This window comes from Oncorhynchus clarkii, chromosome 14 (genome assembly GCF_045791955.1).
Source record: "Oncorhynchus clarkii lewisi isolate Uvic-CL-2024 chromosome 14, UVic_Ocla_1.0, whole genome shotgun sequence".
In the NCBI taxonomy this organism is placed as follows: domain Eukaryota; kingdom Metazoa; phylum Chordata; class Actinopteri; order Salmoniformes; family Salmonidae; genus Oncorhynchus; species Oncorhynchus clarkii.
The window spans coordinates 15,362,665-15,386,836 of NC_092160.1; the positions used below are offsets into that span (position 1 = coordinate 15,362,665).

Consider the following 24,172-nt stretch of genomic DNA (forward strand, 5'->3'; position numbering starts at 1 on the left):
TGAAAATAAAAAACAGAAATACATTATTTACAAGTATTCAGACCCTTCTAAGACTAAATTGAGCTCAGGTGCATCCTGTTTCCATTGATCATCCTTCAGATGTTTCTACAACTTGATTGAAGTCCACCTGTGGTAAATTCAATTGTTTGGACATGATTTGGAAAGGCACACACCTGTCTATATAAGGTCCTACAGTTGACTGCGCTGTCAGAGCAGAAACCAAGCCATGAGGTCAAAGGAATTGTTCGTAGAACTCCGATTGTGTCAAGACACAGATCTGGGGAAGGGTCACGAAAAATGTCAGCAGCATTGAAGGTCCCCAGAAACAGTCCCCAAATACAGGTGTGCCAAGCTTGTAGCATCATACCCAAGACGACTTGAGGCTGTAATGGCTGCCAAAGGTGCTTCAACAAAGTACTGATTAAAGGGTCTGAATACCTATGTAAATCTAATATTTCAGTAAATTTTTATAGGTTTGCAAGGGATCTGAATACTTTCCAAATGCACTGTAATTTTAAAATATGCAGCATCAAACAGCCTGGGCATAATATCTGCTCGGTGAAATGTCGATTAATACCAAGTGACAGGCAGCAATGAAACACTCGGGCTCCCAGTCAGTTTCTATTAGGCCTTTTTATTCATCAAAAGAAAATGGCGTCCCCATTCATAGATGACTGCATTTATAACAGACATGGGTCAGAGGAGCAGTCTGTGACCCATATTCACATGGCTATTTGTGATCACAGTATTTAAAGCCACCACTAAACAATTATTCAACTTAACCCATGATGTGACATTAAATCTCAACCGTGATAACCAAAGGTAACTCTTTATAGTTCATTTTATCTCTCTAGTGTACAGGACTAAGTTAGGTTAAACCCATTCATTTCGGTGACCCATCAGAGAGTATTGTCACACAGGAAAGCTGAGATATATGTAAGGTACATTACAGTGCACTGTTCAGTCTAGGAGTCATATCTAGGCAGCTTTAGGTAGAACCAAATAAAAGGTAAAATAATGACAACTTTGTAGACGCAAATGAAAAAGGTAGCCAGAAAGAGCGTAAAGGAGAGCTGCATGTCTTTAGGAATATTCATAAAAGTGTAGTTCTGACCTTTTCATTTTCTTGAAAAACGCCAACTAAGTGTCTCGGGCTCATATTTTATCTAAGCCTCACACAAACCCTGTAGCAATGGTACCATAAAGAAACATTACTAACCAGGTTGCAGTGGGAACTAACTACATCGCATATACCCCATGACACAGGTCATTTCACAATAAGAAAAAAGAAAACAATGAGAAATGGAGGTCTATTTCCTCAAGGCGGAAGCTGTACATGCCAACTCAATTTCAGGGGTGACGACCCCCCGCCACACAAAACCATGAGACCAATACAGGAAAAACACACTGCCAACCTCCAATCTCTTAATGAAATCTGTTTATTTCTGTTTTGTGAGTAACATCGTAAGTTCTACCTTTTCCTCCCTGCCCTCCAAAATGTACTGTAGTAGATGAATGCCCAATAAACCAACAGCTGCTGTGGATCCTCATCACCCAATCACATGCAGCTTAGAGTTTTGTCGGGGGAACCAATCCCCATTCACCTCGCTCGATCAGACACCGGAGAATAAGAATTGTAGGATTCCAAACATGACTGACCGACATTCACCACTAAGGAATCTGAGACCACAACACTTGACCAGGATTCCATGCAGACAGACAGCAAATGACCTAGTATGTGATTCCGTGGTAGCCTCAGTTACCTTGAAAAGTGCCAACTCTTTTTTTTGTTGTATATGAGACAAACCTCTAATGGCTTTTGACTTTCACTGCTTTTTATGATGTTCTGAAAAGAGCATGAACAGGTTCACAAGAATGGGAGAAAGAAACAAGGAACGTAAAATACTGTAGGCGGTTCCAATCTTTCCTCCTTAGTTCCTTTTTCATGTCGTATGAGATTAAGTTTAAAAGGAAAAGACATCAATGAATCATTCAGTGAGAAAGTAGTGAGGGGGGAAGCTTGTCTGACACCCTGAGAGTACTCTTTATGACTCTTGTAAGACTCAAACTGTCATGAGAAACATAAGAGTATAAGTCTTAAAGATCTGTGTTATATTCTGCTGCTGTTGCTTTTGACTTAGGAAATGCAGTCACAGGATGTGCTTACTTACTCAGCTACCAATAGCCAGGCGGGAGACTGAATTATCCCACCAATGAGGGAGGAGGATGCACGAGCTGGGCCAGGATTTTTTTCTCTCCATCTTCTCTTGATGAGTCAGCAGGAGCAAGGACATCAGTATGAAAACCTTGGCATCTCCGTGAAGCCTGCCGGCAACCAACAGTCACCCCTCCGAGCACCAGCCTCACATACTCCCTCCCTCACAAATATTTGTTAATGTACTTACACTATATCCCTACATTATAGATCAAAAACAAATGAAAAAAGACATGTACAAAGTATTAAAAGAAACGTCACAGTACATTCACAGAAGAAAAACGTTCAGCAAACCTTTCTCTCTAGGGCTGTGTAACGCAGCACAGAATCTAATCTATTGAAGCCCGTTTACTAAGCTCTCTCTGTTTCAAAAACTTTGCCTGCCCCACAGTTCTGCGGGGAACTAAGCATGTACAATGGATCCCCCCTTACTCCCAGCTCCAATCTATTAGGAACAACTTGAGCGAGGTATTCTACAACTAAACACACTTTTTTTTTTGTTAAACGTGGTGGAAGCCACATGGAATGAAATGTCGAGGAGACCTGTTTATCATGGGAACGTTTGTCTCTTGAAACCCCCCCCCCCAAAACCACAACTGCAGTGTTAAAAGCAGACAAGACATCCAAATTGCATGTTTTTTTTTTGTCGACCTTCAACAGAAATGCTCATGTTAAGTCTATCTACTCCTCTGACACATACAAAACACATGGGACTGTTAAACTGGACCAAGCAAGAAGACATTGAGGGGGAAAATGGCTAAAACCTACGAGCTGTAGTGGTGCCCAGATTCACCGGTTGATAAATACTGTCTAGATCTGCGGGATGGATGGATGGGGGGCTGATTAGCAGAAGCATAGGGTGTTGGGGGTGGGAAGAGAAGAGAAGACAAGGTGGGGTCCCTAGGTTAGTGTCTGCTGCACTGTTACAGAATGGTATGGGAAATCGATTTATACTTTCTTCGCTGTTCGAAAAAGCCCCTTTCTACACCAACAACTCAGTCTTCATCTTCACCATAATGGAATCCACACTTCCATATTGGAGGCAGTCATGATTGTTTTCTGTTGATCCTGATGAGAGAGATCGCTTCTTCGTCCTGGGAGGGGGGAGGTGTGGAGAAGACAGCCGGAGGCGGTGGGGAATAAAGGGAGCCGGGGGGAGGGGGGTCAGGCCAGTTGGTTTAAATCAGAAGATCCAGGGTTGTGGCAGCCACTTCAGTCCTTTCTCCCCTTTGTGTTTCTAGGGGACCTCCTGAGGACATCATCTTCTTGTTTCTGGAGAGAGCGGGAATGAGAGGGAGATTTGGGTCATCATTATTTCAATTCTGAACGATTAAATTAACACAATCAACCCCGTCACAATTATTTCTAAAGCCATTTTTACCTCAGAAGTTGTGAACAGTGTTTTTACAATGCTCTTTCTACAAAAGTGGCAAGCTCTGATTTGTCGTCACAACAAACCACATCATGCTTACCAAAACGTGCCTTACTGTCCCGTACCTGATCAGTTGCCGCCTCCGTTTCCTCATTTACTGCTGCCTCTTCTTCTTCTTCCTCCTCCTCCTCTTCCTCTTCCTTCTCTGCAGGGCTGTCCTCTGCATCACTCTTCTTCCCCGCTGCTTCTATGGAAACCAACCAACACAGAGTTAGCTTTTACTGAGACCATTGTGAAATACCCCCAGGTGAGGCAAGGCAGCACGCATTGTCAAGTAAAATGACACCGTCTTGACATACATTTGTGAAGCTACAGTACAGACAGAGGGAGACCGAGCCAATGAGTCCTAACCTGGCTGGCTCTTCTCCTCCTTGACTTGGTCCTCCTCAGCCTTCTCCTCTTCCTCCTCCTTCACGTCTGGCTGAGGCTCGTCTGTCTTCTTGTAGTCAGCTGCAGCTGGAGCCACCGCCTTCTGTTGGGGAGAGAGAGAAAAGATACACATTAACACAGATCAAAACATTGTCTCTGATGACATCACTTAGTCATCCATTAAGGATTTTACTCCCACCGACATTTACTGAAAGTCTTGGGGGGGGGGGGGGGGGGATCCTGACGACTTGACCGAATTGTTGACAAATAACCATGCAGAGGTAAATGTGTGTGGGAGTAATTTTCATAATAAATTAGACACTATTGAGATGAAACCTTAAATGGTCTGTGGTTCCTCACCTTTCCGGTGCAGAAGAAGACAATGATGAGGATGAGGGGCACGGCCACAGTCAGCACATAGACCACCCACAACCAGGGACGCTCGTCTGCTGCAGTCATCATTTGGTTTACCAGCCCGGGCTAGAGGAGATGGGAGAACACAGTCACGGAATGGTCAAGATCTGGGAACCAACGACCACAAACAACCAACATCAACTACATTACAAGCAGGGTATGGATTACATATGCACTATTGGGGGTGCCGTTAAAAGTAGTTCTTTGTAACAAGTTTTCCACAATATGGCTGGAATAATAAAGTGTTGGGTATGGGGCATTAAGAAATGGTCGGAAAAGGTCAATACCAAGTTGACCACAAAAACAACAAAAAACTTCACTCCTGTATCTTTCATATGAACCCTAAATATGTATTGTTATGATTCTTTTTTTTTTTTTTTTTAAGTTATTGAGGGTTTCTTTACACATCTCACTCACTTCCTGAGTCTTCATAAGGGCTGGGGGTTTCCTGTTTCACAGTGCATACTTGTGCAACATACTTGTGCACTTGATAAAACAAAAATACTCTTGCTTTTGTTCAATCTCAGTCAAAAGAACCCCTTTGATCATTCATTAGTCCTAACCTAAGTCTCGCATACTATGGGAGAACAATGACACATCACGGGAGGGTGTGCATCCAACTCCGTCCATACTACAATAGCAGACCTGAGACGAGCTGTTCCATATTAACAGTGGCAGCCAACTGGCCCAGCATGGCTACCAGTGTAAAACCAAATGATCCACAGAGCAAACAATGAGGCTGTGAAAGCAGTGGAATGCTAGTACATGTGGAATGTATCTAGTACAGCCGTGTGTGTGTGTGTGTACCTTTCTGACAGAAAGGTAGAGTGTGTGCGAGACTAAGAACAACAAGAAAGAGCGAGCTAAGAGAGCGCTAAGAGAGAGAGGAGAGCGCTAAGAGAGCGCGGAGACCGGAGAGCGCTAAGAGAGAGCGGAGACCGGAGAGCGCTAAGAGAGAGCGGAGACCGGAGAGCGCTAAGAGAGAGCGGAGACCGGAGAGCGCTAAGAGAGAGTGGCGGAGAGCGCTAAGAGAGAGCGGAGACCGGAGAGCAAGAAGCCTAGATGTATAGAGAGGGCCATTAAGCCCAACATGCCAGGCATCCCAGGAATTCATCTTTAGGAATAAAAGGCAGCATAGGTCTGGGGCTGCAGGGATTTAGACGAGAGGCAACCAAACTAACAGCTAATCCTTGGGTACGAGCCAACATCATCCCAACTGGACTCACAACTCTACTGCACACAAGCTTATTTTGCCTCAACTGCAATGGAGCGAGACCACCTACGCGTGTGAGAAGCAGGGCCACTGCTTCTTAATAGTCCACAGCCCCAGCTGTACGTTTGGCTCTATGGAACAGTGTACTCTAGCTGTAAGAATGCACCAGACACTTCAGGCTACACTCTTCCTCTGGGTAAGAGTCATGCTAGGCTAGCTCAAGAAAGGGACCGGGTAAGAGTCATGCTAGGCTAGCTCAAGAAAGGGACCGGGTAAGAGTCATGCTAGGCTAGCTCAGGGAAGGGACCGGGTAAGAGTCATGCTAGGCTAGCTCAGGAAAGGGACCGGGTAAGAGTCATGCTAGGCTAACTCAGGAAAGGGACCGGGTAAGAGTCATGCTAGGCTAGCTCAGGAAAGGGACCGGGTAAGAGTCATGCTAGGCTAGCTCAGGAAAGGCACCGGGTAAGAGTCATGCTAGGCTAGCTCAGGAAAGGGACCGGGTAAGAGTCATGCTAGGCTAGCTCAGGAAAGGGACCGGGTAAGAGTCATGCTAGGCTAGCTCAGGAAAGGGATCGGGTAAGAGTCATGCTAGGCTAACTCAGGAAAGGGACCGGGTAAGAGTCATGCTAGGCTAGCTCAGGAAAGGGACCGGGTAAGAGTCATGCTAGGCTAGCTCAGGAAGCTTTTCAACTAAATCCAACTCATACAGAGGAGTAGCTGTAGCATGGTGAGTGACTGTTCCACTGTTACTGCTCAGCTTGGCCTCTCTCTCCCTAGAACACCATGTGTATGTCTGTTTCCACTTATGGGCGGAGCAGGCCAGGTTTTTTACGCGTCACACGGAACAGATAGCCACGCTAACCAGTAGCATTCCTCTGAAGGGCGTGGGGAGTGTGTCTATTCTGGTGTCCCCATGAGAACACACAGGCAGAGAAGTCACCACTAACCACTGATATTCTCTGAATAAAGATGAATAAGATTACATGGACGGGGGCTAATACTTGATCAGCGCTCCTATTCTGAGACAACACTTCATACAGACGGCCCCTGATTCTAAGTCTGTGGTTGGACAACACGTCACCTCTAGTTTAGTCTGGATTTACTTTATTGCTAACCCCAGAGGCTAGAGACTTCATACAACGCAGAAAATATCTGCATAGCTCCATGGAGAGGTTTCAGAGAAGTCCCTGGCTACAAGGACAGGTCCCGTAGTTGCACTTGCTGCAAAACAAACATCCATTGGGAAAATTAAGATCTTGCTGTACTCTACTTCTTAGATGCAACAGGAATCCAAAAGAGACGTTGAAAGTGCTATGGTTAGGATAGAAGAGTGGTCCTGCCAGTTAATGACACCGCATACATTTCCTTATCACATTTCAGCATATTTTTTTGTTTTATCAACGAGGCGTGAGGACTCGCCCGTCCTAACTATTATGCGACCTCTCAACATACCTCTACACGGGTCCTGTGTACACCATCTTCACGCTTTGCTTGCAAAAACAGTTACGTTTCACGAGAGATCCAAATTAAGTATGCTTCATGATCCACATGAAGCATTCAAGTGTAGGTGTACAAGTATATCAGTGTCTGTGTATGTGCAGTTGTACCCACCTCAGCGGCTCCCTCAGCAGCTTTCTTCAAACCCCAGCCGTCATTGGCCCAGCGCTCGGCCGTGTGCCGCTCGTTGGTGATGAAGAAGTTATCGAAGAAGATGTCGCTGGACATGGACCACAGCTCCAGGCCCACGGCGTTGAAGGGGGTCATCCTGAAGGGATGGAGGTCCTCAAAGAAGTCCGGATTGGCAATCTTCCTGGGCTTCCACACACCCTGGGGAAGGAGAGGTGGAGGTACATTGAGAGTAGAGTACACTGTACTGTGAGCATTACAATTATGTTAGGGTTCGAAGTATGGACATTGGGATTTGTCTGCAATGACAGCTCAGTAGAAAAAAAAAAAAGGGTAGGACATTTTCTTAAACACATGAAATAAAGTTACTATTCAAGATAATATAAATAAGCTCTCATCAATACATACACCACATGACCAAAAGTATGTGGACACCAGCTCGTCAAACATCTACTTCCAAAATCATGGGCATTAATATGGAGTTGGTCCCCCCCTTTGCTGCTATAACAGCCTCCACTCTTCTGGGAAGGATTTCCACTAGATGTTGGAAAATTCCTACAGGGACTTGATTCCATTCAGCCACAAGAGCATTAGGAGTTCCAGTTCATCCAAAGGTGTTTGATGGAGTTGAGGTCAGGGCTCTGTGCAGGCCAGTCAAGTTCTTTCACACTAATGTCGACAAACCATTTCTGTATAGACCTCGCTTTTTGCAAGGGGGCATTGTAATGCTGAAACAGGAAAGGGCCTTCCCCAAGCTGTTGCCACATTGTTGAAAGCACAGAACTGCATATTTGTATGCTGTAGTGTTAAGATATCCCTTCACTAGAACTAAGGGGCCTAGCCCGAAAAACAGCCTCAGACCATCATTCCTCCTCCAAACTTTACAGATTGCATGGCTGTGTGCTCGATTTTATACAATGGGTGTGGCTGAAATGGCCATATCCACTAATTTAAAGGGGTGTCCACATACTTTTGTATATATAGTGTACAAATAGTTGGCAAATTCTGGAAGAGCAAGTGAAACTATTGTGTGCATGTTATTTAGGCTGCACACTTCACTGGGATGAAGCATGTTCCTAAAGAGGCTGATGCTTTGGTACACGCTGGGAGGTGTGAAGGGTTACCTGGTAGTTGGGATTGTCGATCATTGGGGCCTTCCACTTGCCCTTGTAGTTGGGGTTGTCAATCATGGGCCGTTGCCATGCACCGCAGCCGGGGGCGGTCTCACAGAGGGCGTTCGGGATCTGAGGGGCCTCCCACTCGCCATCCATGTCCTCATCCCTGGAGAAAAAGAAGAACAAGTTACGACAATGTCACAGACGCAGTCATACAGTGTACAAAATGATGGTATACGGTTGCAAGTTACTATGGGTGTGAGAAAGCAAAGAACAAGAGAAAGAAAAGAGACTGCATTTAGAGGACCTCGAAAAGGGGTCATTAGCCCGTATCTCAACATTGGTCTCCGCCCTCTTTCCACTGTGTCCCGTTCATCTAGCTCTTCTCTACCGGCTCTAATTTAATTTCCGCCACAGAAGTGAGACATCAAAGCAGTGAAAAAGCAGCTCGTCGCAGCCCAAAAACCAGGCCTGGCTGTCCTGAGGCAAAACATGCCTTGTGAAATTAGCTCCTCTCACCAGGAAGCCCACTCTCTTCACAGAGAAGAGGAGCTGCCGCAAAGGCTAGCAATTAGCTTCCAACACACAAGTGGGCTGACCTAGATGAGGATACAACATGATTGAAGAGAAGACGGAGGGGAGGTGGTATATGAAGGGGAGAGACCAGACGAAGGGGAGAGAGAAGACAGAGGGGTGGTAGATGAAGGTAGAGAAAGAGGAGAAAGACAGAAGAGATGGAGTACTATGGTGGAGGGGAGAGAGACAGCAGTTTGAGAGTGTAGCAAGATAGCGGGGTGAGCTGAATGCGACGGTATGGTAGTTACCAGTCCTCTGGCTTGACTGCATCGGGGTCACTGGTGTACTCTGGCTGATCATCCAGCCAGCCGTCTGGCTTCACTGCATCCTCATCTGGGATCTGTTTTGGTGCATCCTCATCCCTGTGGGGCAGGCGGGTGAATTAGAGGGTACATGCACTAACACAGCACCCCCACACCTGGCACAAACATAAAACTGTCCACAGGACACACTCCTATTATCCCATGTCAAAACATTCCAACTACATTTGAAACATGCACATGCTGTGCAATTTACATGTAAGCTAATGTAACAGTATAACTTTAGACCGTCCCCTCGCCCAAACCCGGGCGCGAACCAGGGACCCTCTGCATACATCAACAGTCACCCACGAAGCATCGTTACCCATCGCTCCACAAAAGCCGCGGCCCTTGCAGAGCAAGGGGAACTACTACTTCAAGGTCTCAGAGCAAGTGACGTCACCGATTGAAACTCTATTTAGCGCGCACCACCGCTAAATAAGCTAGCCGTTTCACATCCGTTACACTAACCTGCTGAAATAGCCTCTCTCGCCCTCTTACACACAGGCCCTTACCAGTCCTCAGGTTTGACTGCGTCAGGGTCCTGGATCTTGGGCCTCTCGTCCCAGTCATCTGGCTTGTGGTCATCGGGGTCCTCGATCTCGGCGGCAGGATTGATGGGTGGGGTCATGTCTGTCAGCAGGTTACCACTGTTCACCACTGTCTGGTCTACCAGCACCTCAAAGCTGTTGTCTGGGTTCACCACTAGGAGGCGGGAGAGAGACAGAAATGGTTAGAGGAACTAATAGAAATGTAACAAGAAGAACAAACACTATTCCCTAATCTAACTGGCATACGATTGTGTCCTACACAATACATTTCTATGTGATCGTTAAGTGACATCTCACCAGTTACAACAGCAGGGATACCTGAATGGTGCCTGAGAACATGTTGAAATGTCTTACCCAGTGTGTAAAGGTGGGTCTTCTTGTCGGTGTAGTAGGTGCGCAAGTCTGCGTCAGGCTTCTTGGCGTGCTTCTCCTCGTACTCGCCAGTCTTGGGGTTCTTGTGGCGGAAGATGAAGTGCAGCTTGTAGTCCTCGCCACACTTGTCTGGTCCGAACATGATGGTGTAGGGAGTCTTGTCAACAAACTCATCCTGGTGGGAAGGACAAATATACATTTACTGTGGCTCTGTATTAGAGCATTATGGAATGTGTAACTGGCTACTGGATTTCCAGGCTGTCTACATCGGTACATTTGAAATGAAGACCAAGCTAAGGGGTCTTCTACATAAACAGAGCACTTTTGAGAGGTTATTTTGTGTTTTCTGAGAGTGTCTTAGCTTGCATGGTGCACGGATAGAATAATGAGCCAGATATTTCACTGGATGTATAAATATGAAGCATCCGCTTGGCATCTCCACTTACTACCAAATATGGTGGTGAGAGGAAGCCCAGTGGCTGGCAGTGGGAGATGACGGAGCGAGATGGATTTTGGCTGATCTTCTGCAGATTCTCACCGATGAAACATTTGATCTCAATACAGTTTCCTGTTTCCAAAACTATAATATTTTACGAAAAGAGTGGACTAAGTTTTGTAGATTTAACCATTTGCAAAAGTATACTATTTATTATAATTATTCAAAATCGTTTTTTAGAATGAGTCCAAGGGTGCATCGAGTTATTGCACACTCACTTTGCAAAGTAGCTGTTCCCTAACGAAAACATGCTATAACGTGCCTTGGCTTCGCCCCCCTACTTTCTTGTTCTGCCCACTATGACTAATTTGTTCCCATTCGAAACGACAGGCTGTGGTCTATCTTGAGTTCGTTATAAAAATCTTTGGTGCAGACGTGTGGCTTACCAGGTTAAGGTCTGGGGTCTGGGAGAGCAGTTTGACGTAGGCACCGCCACAGTCGATCCCCTGCTGGAAGTTGACCTCATACTGGACGATGAGGGGTTTGGTGTCGAAGATGAAGGGTCTGAGGAGCTGGGCTGAGATGGCGTGGTGCTTAGCACGTGACTTGAGGACCAGGCCTTTGTCTCCAGGCAGCTTGCTGTCTTTCATGTCCTCCACCTCCCATTTACCTGCAAGGAGGAGGTCAAATATGTGAATATACTCACTTGATAACTGCCTGAATGGAGCCAAAGCTAGGTTGTATTCATTAAGCACCAAACACAAATTGTTGTTTTCTGTTTGTAAAATGATTTGCTATGTTGTGCCCTACTTAATACAATGTGTCAGAGACCTGGCCTAAATTTAACACCGACCGCCCGCCAAATGCAGGTAGATTTTAGCATTGGCAGGTAAGAATATCTAATTCACAAGCCATGTTAGCGGGTGGTCACACTTGGGCCACTACAGTGCGAGCATTTTATATAAAAATAGTAAAAAGTCAAGTATGGGCACATGCTGCAGTAGTAGTTTTCAAAGTATTTCTGCCGTTTTGTTTCATATCTGGCAGTGCACCAAAAAAATGGAATCCTAATGTTATAGCTATACCACCTGGCTGGGGGGTGAAGTGCTAAAATATTTGTTTTTAGAAGCAATCTACACAGGCATAAAAGTTGGTGTAACTACTACAATAAGAATTTCTACATGTGTTTCTTGGATATTTACAGTGTTTTGTTCACAAGTCAGGCTTTTTTTCAATGCTAGCAAAGACATATTTTCAAAAGGCACACCCGATGACTCAAGTGGCCTCATTACCACGGTAACCTTAAAGGGGCAGCTGAAAATGTCTCATCTCTATTTTGGTTAAAAAGACTCAGTTCACAACATATTAAATGAAATTGAGCAATATACCACATGACATCTTACTAGTAACACATTCATTGATTTAGAAACATTACAAAGCACGCTCATCCGCAAAAAATAACTGCTGTTTTTTTGTGTAATTAATGCGGGGAAAAATATTTACAAAAAAAGTACAAAAAAATGGGTGGCTGGTAATTATTTTATTTTTTTTGTCTACCTGCCATTGGCTGCTAGACTAAAAAGGTCCTCTCTGACCAGGGCCATAACTGTCTTAGTGCCTACCATCATACTTGGCGATATCCTCATCAATATCCTCCTTCTTGGCCTTTGAGAGGACCCAGCTGAAACAGGAGAAGCAAATTGACTTGAGTCAAGTAAACAGGGTAGCACCTGGACACCAGAGGGACAGCCCCTGGGGGAATGACCTTGGGGCTGGGTTCGTATTTAGGTCAAAATGGCAGCTGGTCCTATAGTGAGCACTCAAACAGCACAGTGTGGCATATGAAGAGAAGACAATAAATGCAGTTTATAACACCCATGTTATTTCGGAAAAGCATATTTGAATATATCTTCCTTGATGTAGATGTAATTTGCATTACAAATGACTGTATATAATAATGCCTGTGTTTAACAGCACTGTTTCAAAGTTTAATGAGTTCTCACCTGTCTAGGGTCCCCCTGTCAAAGGACTCGGCGAAGAAGTGTTCCCCCATGGGCTCGGGAGCTTTGTAGGTCACCTAGAGAGGAGCGGAGAGCAGAGGGGTCAGTGGGTCAGCTCGTCTACTGCCCAGTGTGCCAACCAGGACACGTGTGTGTGTGTGTGTGTCCTATGCAAGAGCAAAGGGAGGACATAGGTCAGTCAGATAGCAAACCTTCAAGTCACATTGCTAGTCAATGTATCACCTCAAGAGTTTCTTTTAAATGCCTCCCTACCTCTACTGAAGTTAGGCTAGTCAGAGATATTCACCACTGGAAACGTCTCATGACTCTGGCGTTAGCCATATCCTTTATGTAGAAACAGTCTAAAATGAACACCCGCCACCTGCAGGTAGGTTTTGGCATTGGCGGGTAAGATGTCTATTTCACCAGCCAAGGTGGCTGGTGTTCAGGGCTTCAGTGAGCCTTTCACTCGCATGTGTGAATAAAAATAGTAAAGCATGATCAAATTTATAGTAAAATAAATAATGTAGAAGCTGTTGTTTTGTAAGTATTTCTGCCATTTTGTTAGCTGGTAATTTAATTGTACCAAGTCAAAGAACTAAAAATCCAATATAGACTATTCCACCTGGCTGGGGGCTGTGCGTATGTATAGAGCTGAGTGAAAGATTCATTTTTAGAAGCTCTGTGCACAAGCATAAAAGTTAGTCTAATTTAATTGAAACTAAAGTTTACTGAAGTGAGACTTTGTCCTTGTGCTTCTTGGCTATTTACATTGTTCTGTTCACAAGCTAGGTTGTTTTTCTATGTTTGAGTTTCAACTGCTAAGGAAGAGAAGACAACACTTCTAGTAGTCAGACTCAATCTCACAGGCACAAACATGACTGTAGTTGCACAACCACGGTAACCTCCCACCCTTAAAGTGGCAGGTGAACAATTTGTCTCATCTGTGATATTTTGGTTAAAAAATGAGCTCAAACCTCCCATTTGCTCTACAGCCCATTCACAATGGACATTTGACTAGTGAAAATGGGTCGGTTGGTATGTATGTGTGTACAAGTGAGACACTCCCTTTGAGTCGATGCAGAGTATATCCAAGCAGTAAACTAAATTATGATCCATTTATCCTTGAGAGGAACAGTGAGCAGCCATGTTGGCATAACCTCTCCTCCTTGGCTGTCACAATGTGGGTATGCTGGAGGGAAAGAGGAGCTACACTATCTAACCACTAAAACTCTAACTTCATACACACTGGTCTAGGTCAATAGGATACTTACTTTAGGGGCTGGAGGCGGTCCCGGTGGTGTGTCTGCATCCTCTGGCTCCACCTCCCCGTCCAGAAGCTCCTCCCCAAGGCCCAGGTCCTCCAGCTCGTCCTCCACGCCCATGTCTTCCGCCAGCTCCATGATAGGCTCCTCCTCCTCCTGGTGGGCGGCCACTGTGGTCAGTAGCAGCGTGGAGCACAGGCCCACGGCCAGCAGCACAACACACCTCACATTCAACTCCATTGTCTAGGGGAGAGGAGAGAGATCAATTCATAAACTAAGATAAAATGTGAGCGGTTGCCTCAGCTGTCCATAAGTGCTTTAATAATAAGAAGTATGGCAGATAACAGTGATAGTCTTGCTGACTCGAGCTTACTAATTACTTTGGCTAATTAACAGATCCCCACTTCCTGTTTGCATCTACATTCAGATTCCCAATGTTTCACCCTAGGATTTTTTTCTGCAGTGGCGGCAAGGATAGTGGGGTTTCATTGCTACTAGCATTAGTGCAATACCATGCTAGCTGTTCCCCTAGACCCCTCAAACTCAACCCTGGACCGCCAAGTCAGTTCCACTGCATTTTTTCATTGTTCAACTATCATCACAGACTGATTTAGACCTGGGACACCAGGTGGGTGCAATTAATTATCAGGTAAAACAGAAAACTAGCAGGCTTCAGACCTTGTAGGGTAAGAGCTGAATGCCTCTAACAGATTATCCATTTAAAAGCACACCTTGGCAGAATTTTTTTATTTTTTTTATGACATACCGGTAATGAATATGGGGGAAAACACTGATTCCTATTGAATTCCTTCCTTAGCCATTTCAGATTGCTAGCCACCTTACCTCGAGGGCTAGGGAGGAGGAGCGGAGTTACAGTATTATTGCTTAGTTACACCCATCCGTTCCTTTCACATCAAAATGACTAAGAGTAAAGGCTGATTTCAAACGGTGGAAGCTATGGGTAGGGCAAGAAAGATGGTGGAAGGGATGTGATGGAGAAAGGGAAATGACAGCAGAGAAAATGCAGTCATTAAATAAAGAGTAAATAAGGGGATAAACAATATTTTTTTTTTAAAGGAAGGAAACAGGGGAGGAAGAATATGTGAGAGACTGGACTACATGAGACACCAGAAATATGTGGGCGAGTGACAATGCAAGTTAACATATCGTTGAGCTGGAGTAAAAAAGGTTACTTCCAGAGCAGGTGGCCATTGTGTCAAATTACATAGAGCTTTTTATCCTATTAGAACATAAAAAGCCTAGCGGAATAGGTGGTCCATGCAGGAATCAAACCGACATCCCCGGTCTTATAAGGACTATAATTGAAAGTTCCTGGAACCAAAATGGTCCATTAATACTACTAGGTTCCCTCCCAAGGTTTTAAAGGTTTATCCTTTCCATGCCTGCAGAACGCACACACCATGCCGTTACCCAGAGCCTCCCTGGCACCCATTGCCATAGCGACGAGAGGGGTGCCTGAGGGATATGCAGCCTTAGCCTTTCCCCTAATGCGATCAGTCCCAATGAGATTACACTAGCAGGCCATATAACACCCACTGAGTTTATACACGACACATATTTAACTTTCATATTATTCACAGGCAATTTACTCGACACAATACAAATAATTTAGGACAGACTGTGTGCACACAGACATATGTTCCTCCGACACAGTCCCAAATCTACCCTTAGCCTTCCCTACCACCCATCTACTGGAGTGGACTACATAAGTGTAAGCAATATGGCAAATATTCTGCCAAATTATCAGATTGTAATAATAATGTTTCTTAAGGCTAGCACATGTCGCACTGAATGTGGATCTAGCTTGTGTCTGCCAATCGCCTTTTAGGGACCATCCGCAGTAGACTGCCAACTTTTTTCAAATAATTCTGCATGTAAAATCAGTGTGCATTCGTTTTCAAATTGCATTCAGAGGTTCTAAGTACTCTCGGCCAGGAAACGCTATTGCTGTGTCTGAGCCCTTATACCTATCCAATCCTCTCAGATCTTCGCTAGTACCTAGGGGGAAAGGATTGATTTGGGATTGGGTTGTCTTCTCTAATCGGATAAAGCCAATCAGATTACAATTTGTGCCCTCATAAATCCCCCCTACTCTCACCCCTCAGCATGTTCTGATACCATTAGCCAAATAAGTGGGGCTGGTCACAGAGAGATTGAGTATGTAAGAGTGCTATTAGGTCCACATTACCATATGCAGTATACAACTGATATACACTGCTCAAAAAAATAAAGGGATCACTAAAATAACACATCCTAGATCTGAATGAATGAAATATTCTTATTAAATACTTTTTTCTTTACATAGTTGAAATCACACAAAAATGATCAATGGAAATCAAATTTATCAACCCATGGAGGTTTGGATTTGGAGTCACACTCAAAATTAAAGTGGAAAACCACACTACAGGCTGATCCAACATTGATGTAATGTCCTTAAAACAAGTCAAAATGAGGCTCAGTAGTGTGTGTGGCCTCCACGTGCCTGTATGACCTCCCTACAACTCCTGGGCATGCTCCTGATGAGGTGGCGGGTGGTCTCCTGAGAGATCTCCTCCCAGACCTGGACTAAAGCATCCGCCAACTCCTGGACAGTCTGTGGTGCAATGTGGCATTGGTGGATGGAGCGAGACATTATGTCCCAGATGTGCTCAATTGGATTCAGGTCTGGGGAATGGGCGGGCCAGTCCATAGCATCAATGCCTTCCTCTTGCAGGAACTGCTGACATACTCCAGCCACATGAGGTCTAGCATTGTCTTGCATTAGGAGGAACCCAGGGCCAACCGCACCAGCATATGGTCTCACAAGGGGTCTGAGGATCTCATCTCGGTACCTAATGGCAGTCAGGCTACCTCGGGCGAGCACATGGAGGGCTGTGCGGCCACCCCCAAAGAAATGCCACCCCACACCATGACTGACCCACCACCAAACCATGCTGGAGGATGTTGCAGGCAGCAGAATGTTCTCCATGGCGTCTCCAGACTATCACGTCTGTCACATGTGCTCAGTGTGAACCTGCTTTTATCTGTGAAGAGCACAGGGCGCCAGTGGTGAATTTGCCAATCTTGGTGTTCTCTGGCAAATGAAAAACGTCCTGCACGGTGTTGGGCTGTAAGCACAACCCCCACCTGTGGACGTCGGGCCCTCATGGAGTCTGTTTCTGACCGTTTGAGCAGACACATGCACATTTGTGGCCTGCTGGAGGTCATTTTGCAGAGCTCTGGCAGTGCTCCTCCTGCTCCTCCTTGCACAAAGGCAGAGGTAGCGGTCCTGCTGCTGGGTTGTTGCCCTCCTACACGTCTCCTGATGTACTGGCCTGTCTCCTGGTAGTGCCTCCATGCTCTGGACACTACGCTGACAGACACTGCAAACCTTCTTGCCACAGCTCGCATTGATGTGCCATCCTGGATGAGCTGCACTACCCGAGCCACTTGTGTGGGTTGTAGACTCCTTCTCATGCTACCACTAGAGTGAAAGCACCGCCAGCATTCAAAAGTGACCAAAACATCAGCCAGGAAGCATAGGAACTGAGAAGTGGTCTGTGGTCCCCACCTGCAGAACCACTCCTTTATTGCTAATTGCCTATAATTTCCACCTGTTGTCTATTCCATTTGCACAACAGCATGTGAAATGTATTGTCAATCAGTGTTGCTTCCTAAGTGGACAGTTTGATTTCACAGAAGTGTGATTGACTTGGAGTTACATTGTGTTGTTTAAGTGTTCCCTTTATTTGTTTGAGCAGTGCATGTTCTTCAACCATAATTTAATCTAAAATCAAGTCATAATATAGAGGGATCTAACCAAAGTCCATTAACACACAAACCAAAGTTACCAATTGTCTTTTTGTCAGGAGATTACCAGCGCCTACACGCTAGAATGCAATCGCACACTATACGTACCATGTACATAGCTTAACCCCACATGGTATTAGCATCAGTAGCACCACCGGCTAGCACTTCCCATGGAACAGCAGTAATGGTGGTAACTAGCCCAGACAGTCTAAACAAAATGGTTATTAGGTCAAGATACCATATATGGACAACTGTCCATATATGGTATGAAGATTAATACTCCAGTACTACCGTTCTCATCACAACTCATATTCAGTATCTCTATTGAGCTTGTTCTGCAGGTCATATGTGCAGTCTAAAGGCTCGCACACATTGCACCGAATGTGGACCTAGCGTTGGTACGGCGATCGTTCAGTGCACCGTTTTTACAGGACCACCGGCTGTAGACTTGACTGCCGACATTATTCACCCGATTATACATGTGAAAAGAAAATCACTGGAGTAGCTGGACAAAAATCCTTGAAGGTGGGTGAGAGCTATACACCCATCCCCCCCCAGTCAACTCCCATCTGTCCAGATAACTAGCCCCCCCCCCAAGGGACACATCACCTCTACAACCATATCCCTTAAGGAGTGTCCTGAGGGGACAAATCAGGGGAGCTGCGAACACAGCCTGTATGTGTGCGCGCGCGTGCGAAATGTACAAATCGTCGGGAGGTACTAAAATCCTGACTTATTGCAGAGAAGAAACCGTTGGTGGACATCTACTATGATATGCTGCTCCCAATATCACCATACCCAATATAATCGTTTTGTGCCGTTAATGACAACGCTAAGTAAATTTTTTTTTTGCGTATTTACAATATTAGTCGCATTCTCATTAAATAATCTTCATGCGGTTAAAAAAATAAGGCTTAGTTAATTAATTTAAACATGCTGATAAAACTGCACAGTTTAGGATTTGTACATTTTAAATGGAGTATAGTCTTGCTGCAACATATACCATCAACGTCAGATATCACAATAGTCGATTGAACCATAAATCGGCACTAGCGTGTAGCAAGGGGTTTGGGTAGCCAGGCAACAGCCACGCAGGGTGGTTGTCACTAGTTCGCACAGCCACAAAGACTAAATTTGCCATATCGTAAACATTTTGGAAAACAAAAACATTTGTAGAAATAGGCGGTGTTAGGCATAATTATGAATTTGTGGCTGTGTTAACTAGTGATGACCACACAGTGCCTATAGAGAAATTAATCTCAACTTTCCCTTCACAGCTTTTCATACATAGAAGAAACACTGTCACCACTTTGCTTTCACTAGCCAAGAGGGACACCTTCAGGCCCGGTGATGGTCCTGGCGGTGTCTGTCTATGCGACAGCTGGTGTGTTCTCTAACAGAGGGCACTGCCATGCGTCTGTTTGTAAACTGTGACTAGGGTGTTTCCATGCAACAAGTCAGGCTGCCAACAGAGAGGGGATAACCAGAGGGAAGCTCACCACCAAAGCACCATGCATGTATCTTCTTGATGACCAAGTGAGGGGTTAAGATACAATACTTTTGGGAGTGGGTGAGGCAAAGGGGTTGTAGTTGACTTGCAAGGTCCACAGTTCAGCTTGGGCAATATCACTGATCTGGCTTTCAAGTCTATGAAAATGCCCTTTGTTACAAATTTAATCAGAACCATGCATAATGCACATTCACTAATAATGCCCAACTTCTCGTAGCAGGCTATAGAAAATTAACAGGTCTCATCAACAATCTCTCAAGCCCACGTGATAGTGATTGGCCAGCTAATCTTTATATTTCAAGTTTAGCCAACTTGGATCTATTTGCTAGCCAACAAGGTTGAAGTTGTCTCTGTTTGAAAAGCATGTTAGCCTGTCCACTTTGTTCAGATGTTGAAATCAGAAATCAAGTAACCTAGACATATATACACAAAAGTTTGTGGACACCCCTTCAAATTTGTGGATTTTTAGCCATACCCCGTTGCTGACAGGTGAATAAAATTGAGCACACAGCCATGAAATATCTATAGACAAACATTGGCAGTAGAATGGACTTACTGAAGAGCTCAGTGACTTTCAATGTGGCACCAACATAGGATGCCACCTTCCATCAAATTTCTGCCCTGCTAGAGTTTCCCTGGTCAACTGTAAATGCGGTTATTGTGAAGTCGAAAGGTTTAGGAGCAACAACGGCTCAGCCGCGAAGTGGTAGGCCACACAAGCTCACAGAACCGCAGAGTGCTGAGGAATGTAGCGCATTAAAATTGTCTGTCCTCAGTTGCAACTCTCACTACCGAGTTGCAAACTGCCCCTGGAAGCAACATCTGCACATCAACAGTTTGTCGGGAGCTTCATGAAATGGGTTTCCGTGGCCGAGCAGCCGCATACAAGCCTAAGATCACCATGCGCAATGCAAGTGTCAGCTGGAGCGGTGTAAAGCTCACTGCCATTGGACTCTGGAGCAGTGAAAACATGTTCTCTGGAGTGATGAGTCATGCTTCACCATCTGGCAGTCCAACAGACAACCTACCCGAATGCATAGCACCAACTGTAAAGTTTGGTGGATGAGGAATACTGGTATGCGGCTGTTTTTCATGGTTCGGCCTAAATCCCTTAGTTGCAGTGAAGGTAAATGTTACCGCTACAGCATACAATGACATTCTAGATGATTCTGTGCTGCCAACCTTGTGGCAACAGTTCAGAAGGCCTTTTTTCGGTTTCAGCATGACAATGCCCCCTTGCACAAAGCGCAGTCCATACAGAAATGGTTTGTCGAGATCGGTGTGAAAGAACTTGACTGGCCTGCACAGAGCCCTGACCTCAATCCCATTTAATACCTTTGCGATGAATTGTAACGCCAACTGCGAGCCAAGCCTAATCGCCCAACATCAGTCCCTGACCTCACTAATGCTGGTGGCTGAATGGAAGCAAGTCCCCACAGCAATGTTGCAACATCTAATGGAAAGCCTTCCCAGAAGAGTAAAAGTAGTTATAGCAGCAAATGGGGGACCAACTCCATATGAATGCCGATGACTTTTGGTCATGTAGGGTACTTTACTTCTCAGAATGAGAACAAGTTGCCAATTCCTTATATGATTGTATTTTATGCTTATTGCATATTTATAAAAACACATACTAGACAGCTAGTATAACAGTCTTTGGCTAAAATGCTGCTACCGGTACCCCTAATGCTGCGAGCGACAAACTGAACATTGATTTTCCAGAGCCTATTTGGAAGATGTATAAGTCTGGTGTCAGGACAATTACAGTAGTTTAATAAATTCCACCATCAATTCATTATAGTAGTAGTGCAGAACATGTGGAACAAGAGGGGTTGTCATATTGATACTCTCGTTTTAGTAGTGTCTGCTCTGAGCATAATTTGAGCAGTTCAGACAAAGGGTATTGTTAGAAAAGTTACCCTATCACAGTAGAATAATATCTCAATGTGTTTTGGTGTCCATATGACCCATTCTGTTTAACCAAACCTCAAATAGCAAGTTGAAACCACTTGTCAGAGAGAATGTGAGAGGCAGGGGAAAGGGCCTGGTGTGTAAACCATTAAAATCTGTCCAAAATAAGGCCAATGTGTTTCTATAGGCTGATTTTGGATCTAAGCTTTTCGCCTGCCTTCCCGCCTTTGGGACAATGAACCCCAAAATACAACATGAGAACAAGCAGACAAACCAAACTCATAAAATCAGAAAATAACCTTGATTCTTGCAATACAAGAATTTGGAATATTGCGCAAAAACAAATTCTAATTAATTCGATATATCGCCCAGCCCTAACCACAGTCACTCTGTTTGGGGACACAGGAGCTTGAAGGGTGCTTGGAGCCTAGGACAGGTGCGGGGCGTTTTGTGGGCCAGGGGTGGGAGGGACAGAAGGATAAATGTGAGAGTAGTGCCAAATGTAACTTTTTCAACAAAGGCTGGAGACGTCATGCGGGCAAACAAAACACCACACACACAGGAGGGGAGACCCTAGTTGTGCTGCCAAGTGGACAGCCTTCCCCCATTCACATCATGCCTTAGGGGTCACATGTTCTTGAGAGCAGATAGAAGGAGGGGAGGTGACTGTAGACTAATCAATCAGTGCTCAAGCAACACAGCAAGGAGTGTTATCTGTCAGCCAGTCTTCTGAATTCATTCCATCCAGTTCACGCTGTACTTGGGGAAAACAGTGCTGTCTTCTAATGCTGAGGTCATATGGTTCTCTCAATGTATACCATCTAAGTAGGAGACATCTTGTGCAAGATGTCGAACTGTGCTTTCACAGAGTGTCCTCTCATGGATAAGAAACATGCAGCATCTGATTCTGGAAATCCAACTCTGTGCTGTGAAGCCTTGTCTAGGTCATAATGTAAGGATCTGGGAAGGGGTGCGCCCTGGGTTAAAGCAGATAAGATAAGGACCCAAAGCCCCCCCCCCCCCCCCCATGTGCCTTGACCATCTCAAAAAAGATAATGCAAGACGTAAGACGATTATGTAAAAGCTAATATTATATTTTAAAGCATGTGTATCAGTCTATTGTGCCATTCAACATTAGTTACTAAATTGAGTGGATTTAAAATGCAATTATCTTCTTAATGTCCAATCTTAAAACATAACAGATCTGTTTTAAATATTACCCACCAGAGAACTGAGAAGTTATTATTTAACAAGGTTAAACAACAAATGTCCAACTTCCTATGCCCATTCAGATAAATTATTTATATAGAATACCAACTACATTTCTCACAATAGCTAAGCATTCAATAAGACACACCAATTCTAGCTTTGGGAAACATCGGGAGTCTATTGGTTGGACACCCTGAGTTCTGCATCCTTCTGGTGGGTGGCGACGGAAAATAACCCTATCACAATATAGCCGGCTTCACCCCCCAAAAACTTTTCCTGTCAATAAAGGCATACGTAAAATCTCTAGGAACTCGATTTACCAGATATAAAGTGAAGTGTCCCTCGCTATCAAATAAGCGCCCGAATCCAATTGTTCTCCGAACTGCACCATATTCCTGCAATTAGACCAAGCACTACACGCACACAGCAGGAATATGGTGCAGTTAAGACAAAAGTTGGATTCAGACATTTATTTCATAGCGAGGTTAACATTTCACTTTACATCTGGTAAATCCAGTTCCTAGAAATTATACATGTGCCTTGGTGGCAGAAAATAAATTGTGGGGGGGGGGGGTGAAGCTGGCAATGTTGTGATATGGTTATTTTTGGTCGCCAGCTACCAGATCTATGCACAACTCAGGGAGTCCAACCAATACAAAGACTTCTGATGTGTCCCAAAGCTAACCAATTCCGTTAGATAAGCAAACTGTAAAAGCCACATTTCCAAGAGGGCGCTGTATGACCTCTATCTAGCCGTTGCACTTTCTGGTTTCATTCAGTGGCGGAAGTGGGTTTGTAAAACTGGTCAGACTTCTAAGTGCTTTGCCAGTAATACCCGTTTCCATGGTAGAACAGGGGTAACAAGGTTTTCCTATAAAACACGGAGCAATTCCTATAAGCAGGCTTCATGTAGCTCCTAAGGAAAATTATTTCATATATTATCTGTAGCTAGCTATAGTACTCATCTTGATAGCCCCCTTTTGAAGGGAGTATGGTAATGTTACCCACTATATCCAACACAGGAAACGCGATTACAATGCCCACACGAAAAAGGACATAGCTACATAGTTAGGGCAGAATGCTTATCATGAGTCCATTCATTTACTTGTGTACGATATTAAAATAGCCATATATTGGTTTCGCACCATGACACACACTGCTGCATCATCACCACTTTTTTTTTTTACTAATTTCTAGTGTTAGTCAACTACAATATAGTTTGTGAAAATGTCGGAACGTTATTGTAACAAAGAGGCAATATTTGTCCATTTTCCTTGCTTTAACTCGAGGCTGGTATCGCTTGCTATCCACGTTCGATGCCTCCCGTGTAGCCAAGTTAGGTAACGTTAGCCTGTCCAACTTGTCTTACACAAAATGTCTGCAAAATGAACACACGAGCAAAGTGTGCAACTGACGAAGTTACATGACAATAAACGGAACAATTACATTCATTTGTTATCTTAATTGCTAACTAGGCTAAATTAGCTTGCTAGCTGGACGTCAGCTAGCCAGTCTATGCTAAGACCACGCATGGGTTCTTGATCTTATTCAGTATTGCAATTAAACGATCCTGGCCTATATGCAAACAGCTGAACATCCTATATCAATTTAGACTGACATTATAATTTAGCGGCTTATGTTTGTAAGAAGTGATATTTGTTCGTCATTACTTACCTCCTGATTCCGATGTGACCACTTGGAACTACAGCCGGATCACGTGTGGCTTTGGGGCATGCATACTGGATTAGTAGCTCCACCTTCTCCACTTGCTGATTGGTTGCCAACATGAAAATGTTGATATTTTCCGGGAATTATAGGAATTTGATTGCTTGTACTACACGCTCATCAC

General features: G+C 44.6%; 1 protein-coding gene across 2 annotated transcripts; it reads right to left on the reverse strand.

Moving 5' to 3' along the window:
* Positions 1–614: 614 nt before the first annotated feature.
* LOC139366343 (calnexin-like) lies at positions 615–24,064 on the reverse strand. 2 transcript variants are annotated; one of them, XR_011626746.1, is made up of 15 exons: positions 23,998–24,064; positions 13,893–14,126; positions 12,622–12,695; positions 12,241–12,299; positions 11,065–11,288; positions 10,165–10,357; positions 9,775–9,964; positions 9,209–9,322; positions 8,394–8,550; positions 7,255–7,470; positions 4,377–4,496; positions 3,999–4,119; positions 3,713–3,834; positions 1,660–3,487; positions 615–1,604 (listed from the first exon to the last, which is right to left on the reverse strand). XR_011626746.1 is itself a non-coding variant. In XM_071103713.1 (14 exons), exons 2-14 carry the CDS (start codon positions 14,121–14,123, stop codon positions 3,428–3,430), a joined length of 1,881 nt encoding a protein of 626 aa, XP_070959814.1. In that variant the 5' UTR covers positions 14,124–14,126; positions 23,998–24,054; the 3' UTR covers positions 615–3,427. The 2 variants fall into 2 exon arrangements, 1 of the variants encoding a protein (XP_070959814.1); XM_071103713.1 differs by having other exon boundaries at positions 615–3,487; positions 23,998–24,054.
* Positions 24,065–24,172: the final 108 nt, after the last annotated feature.

Coding starts and splice junctions, on each gene's coding strand:
- LOC139366343 (XM_071103713.1), bottom strand. CDS start 14,123: ATGGAGTTGAATGTGAGGTGTGTTGTGCTGCTGGCCGTGGGCCTGTGC. Junction 12,696..13,892: donor GACCGCCTCCAGCCCCTAAA/GTAAGTATCCTA, acceptor GCTCCTCTCTAG/GTGACCTACAAAGCTCCCGA. Junction 9,965..10,164: donor GACCCACCTTTACACACTGG/GTAAGACATTTC, acceptor CCCGCCTCCTAG/TGGTGAACCCAGACAACAGC.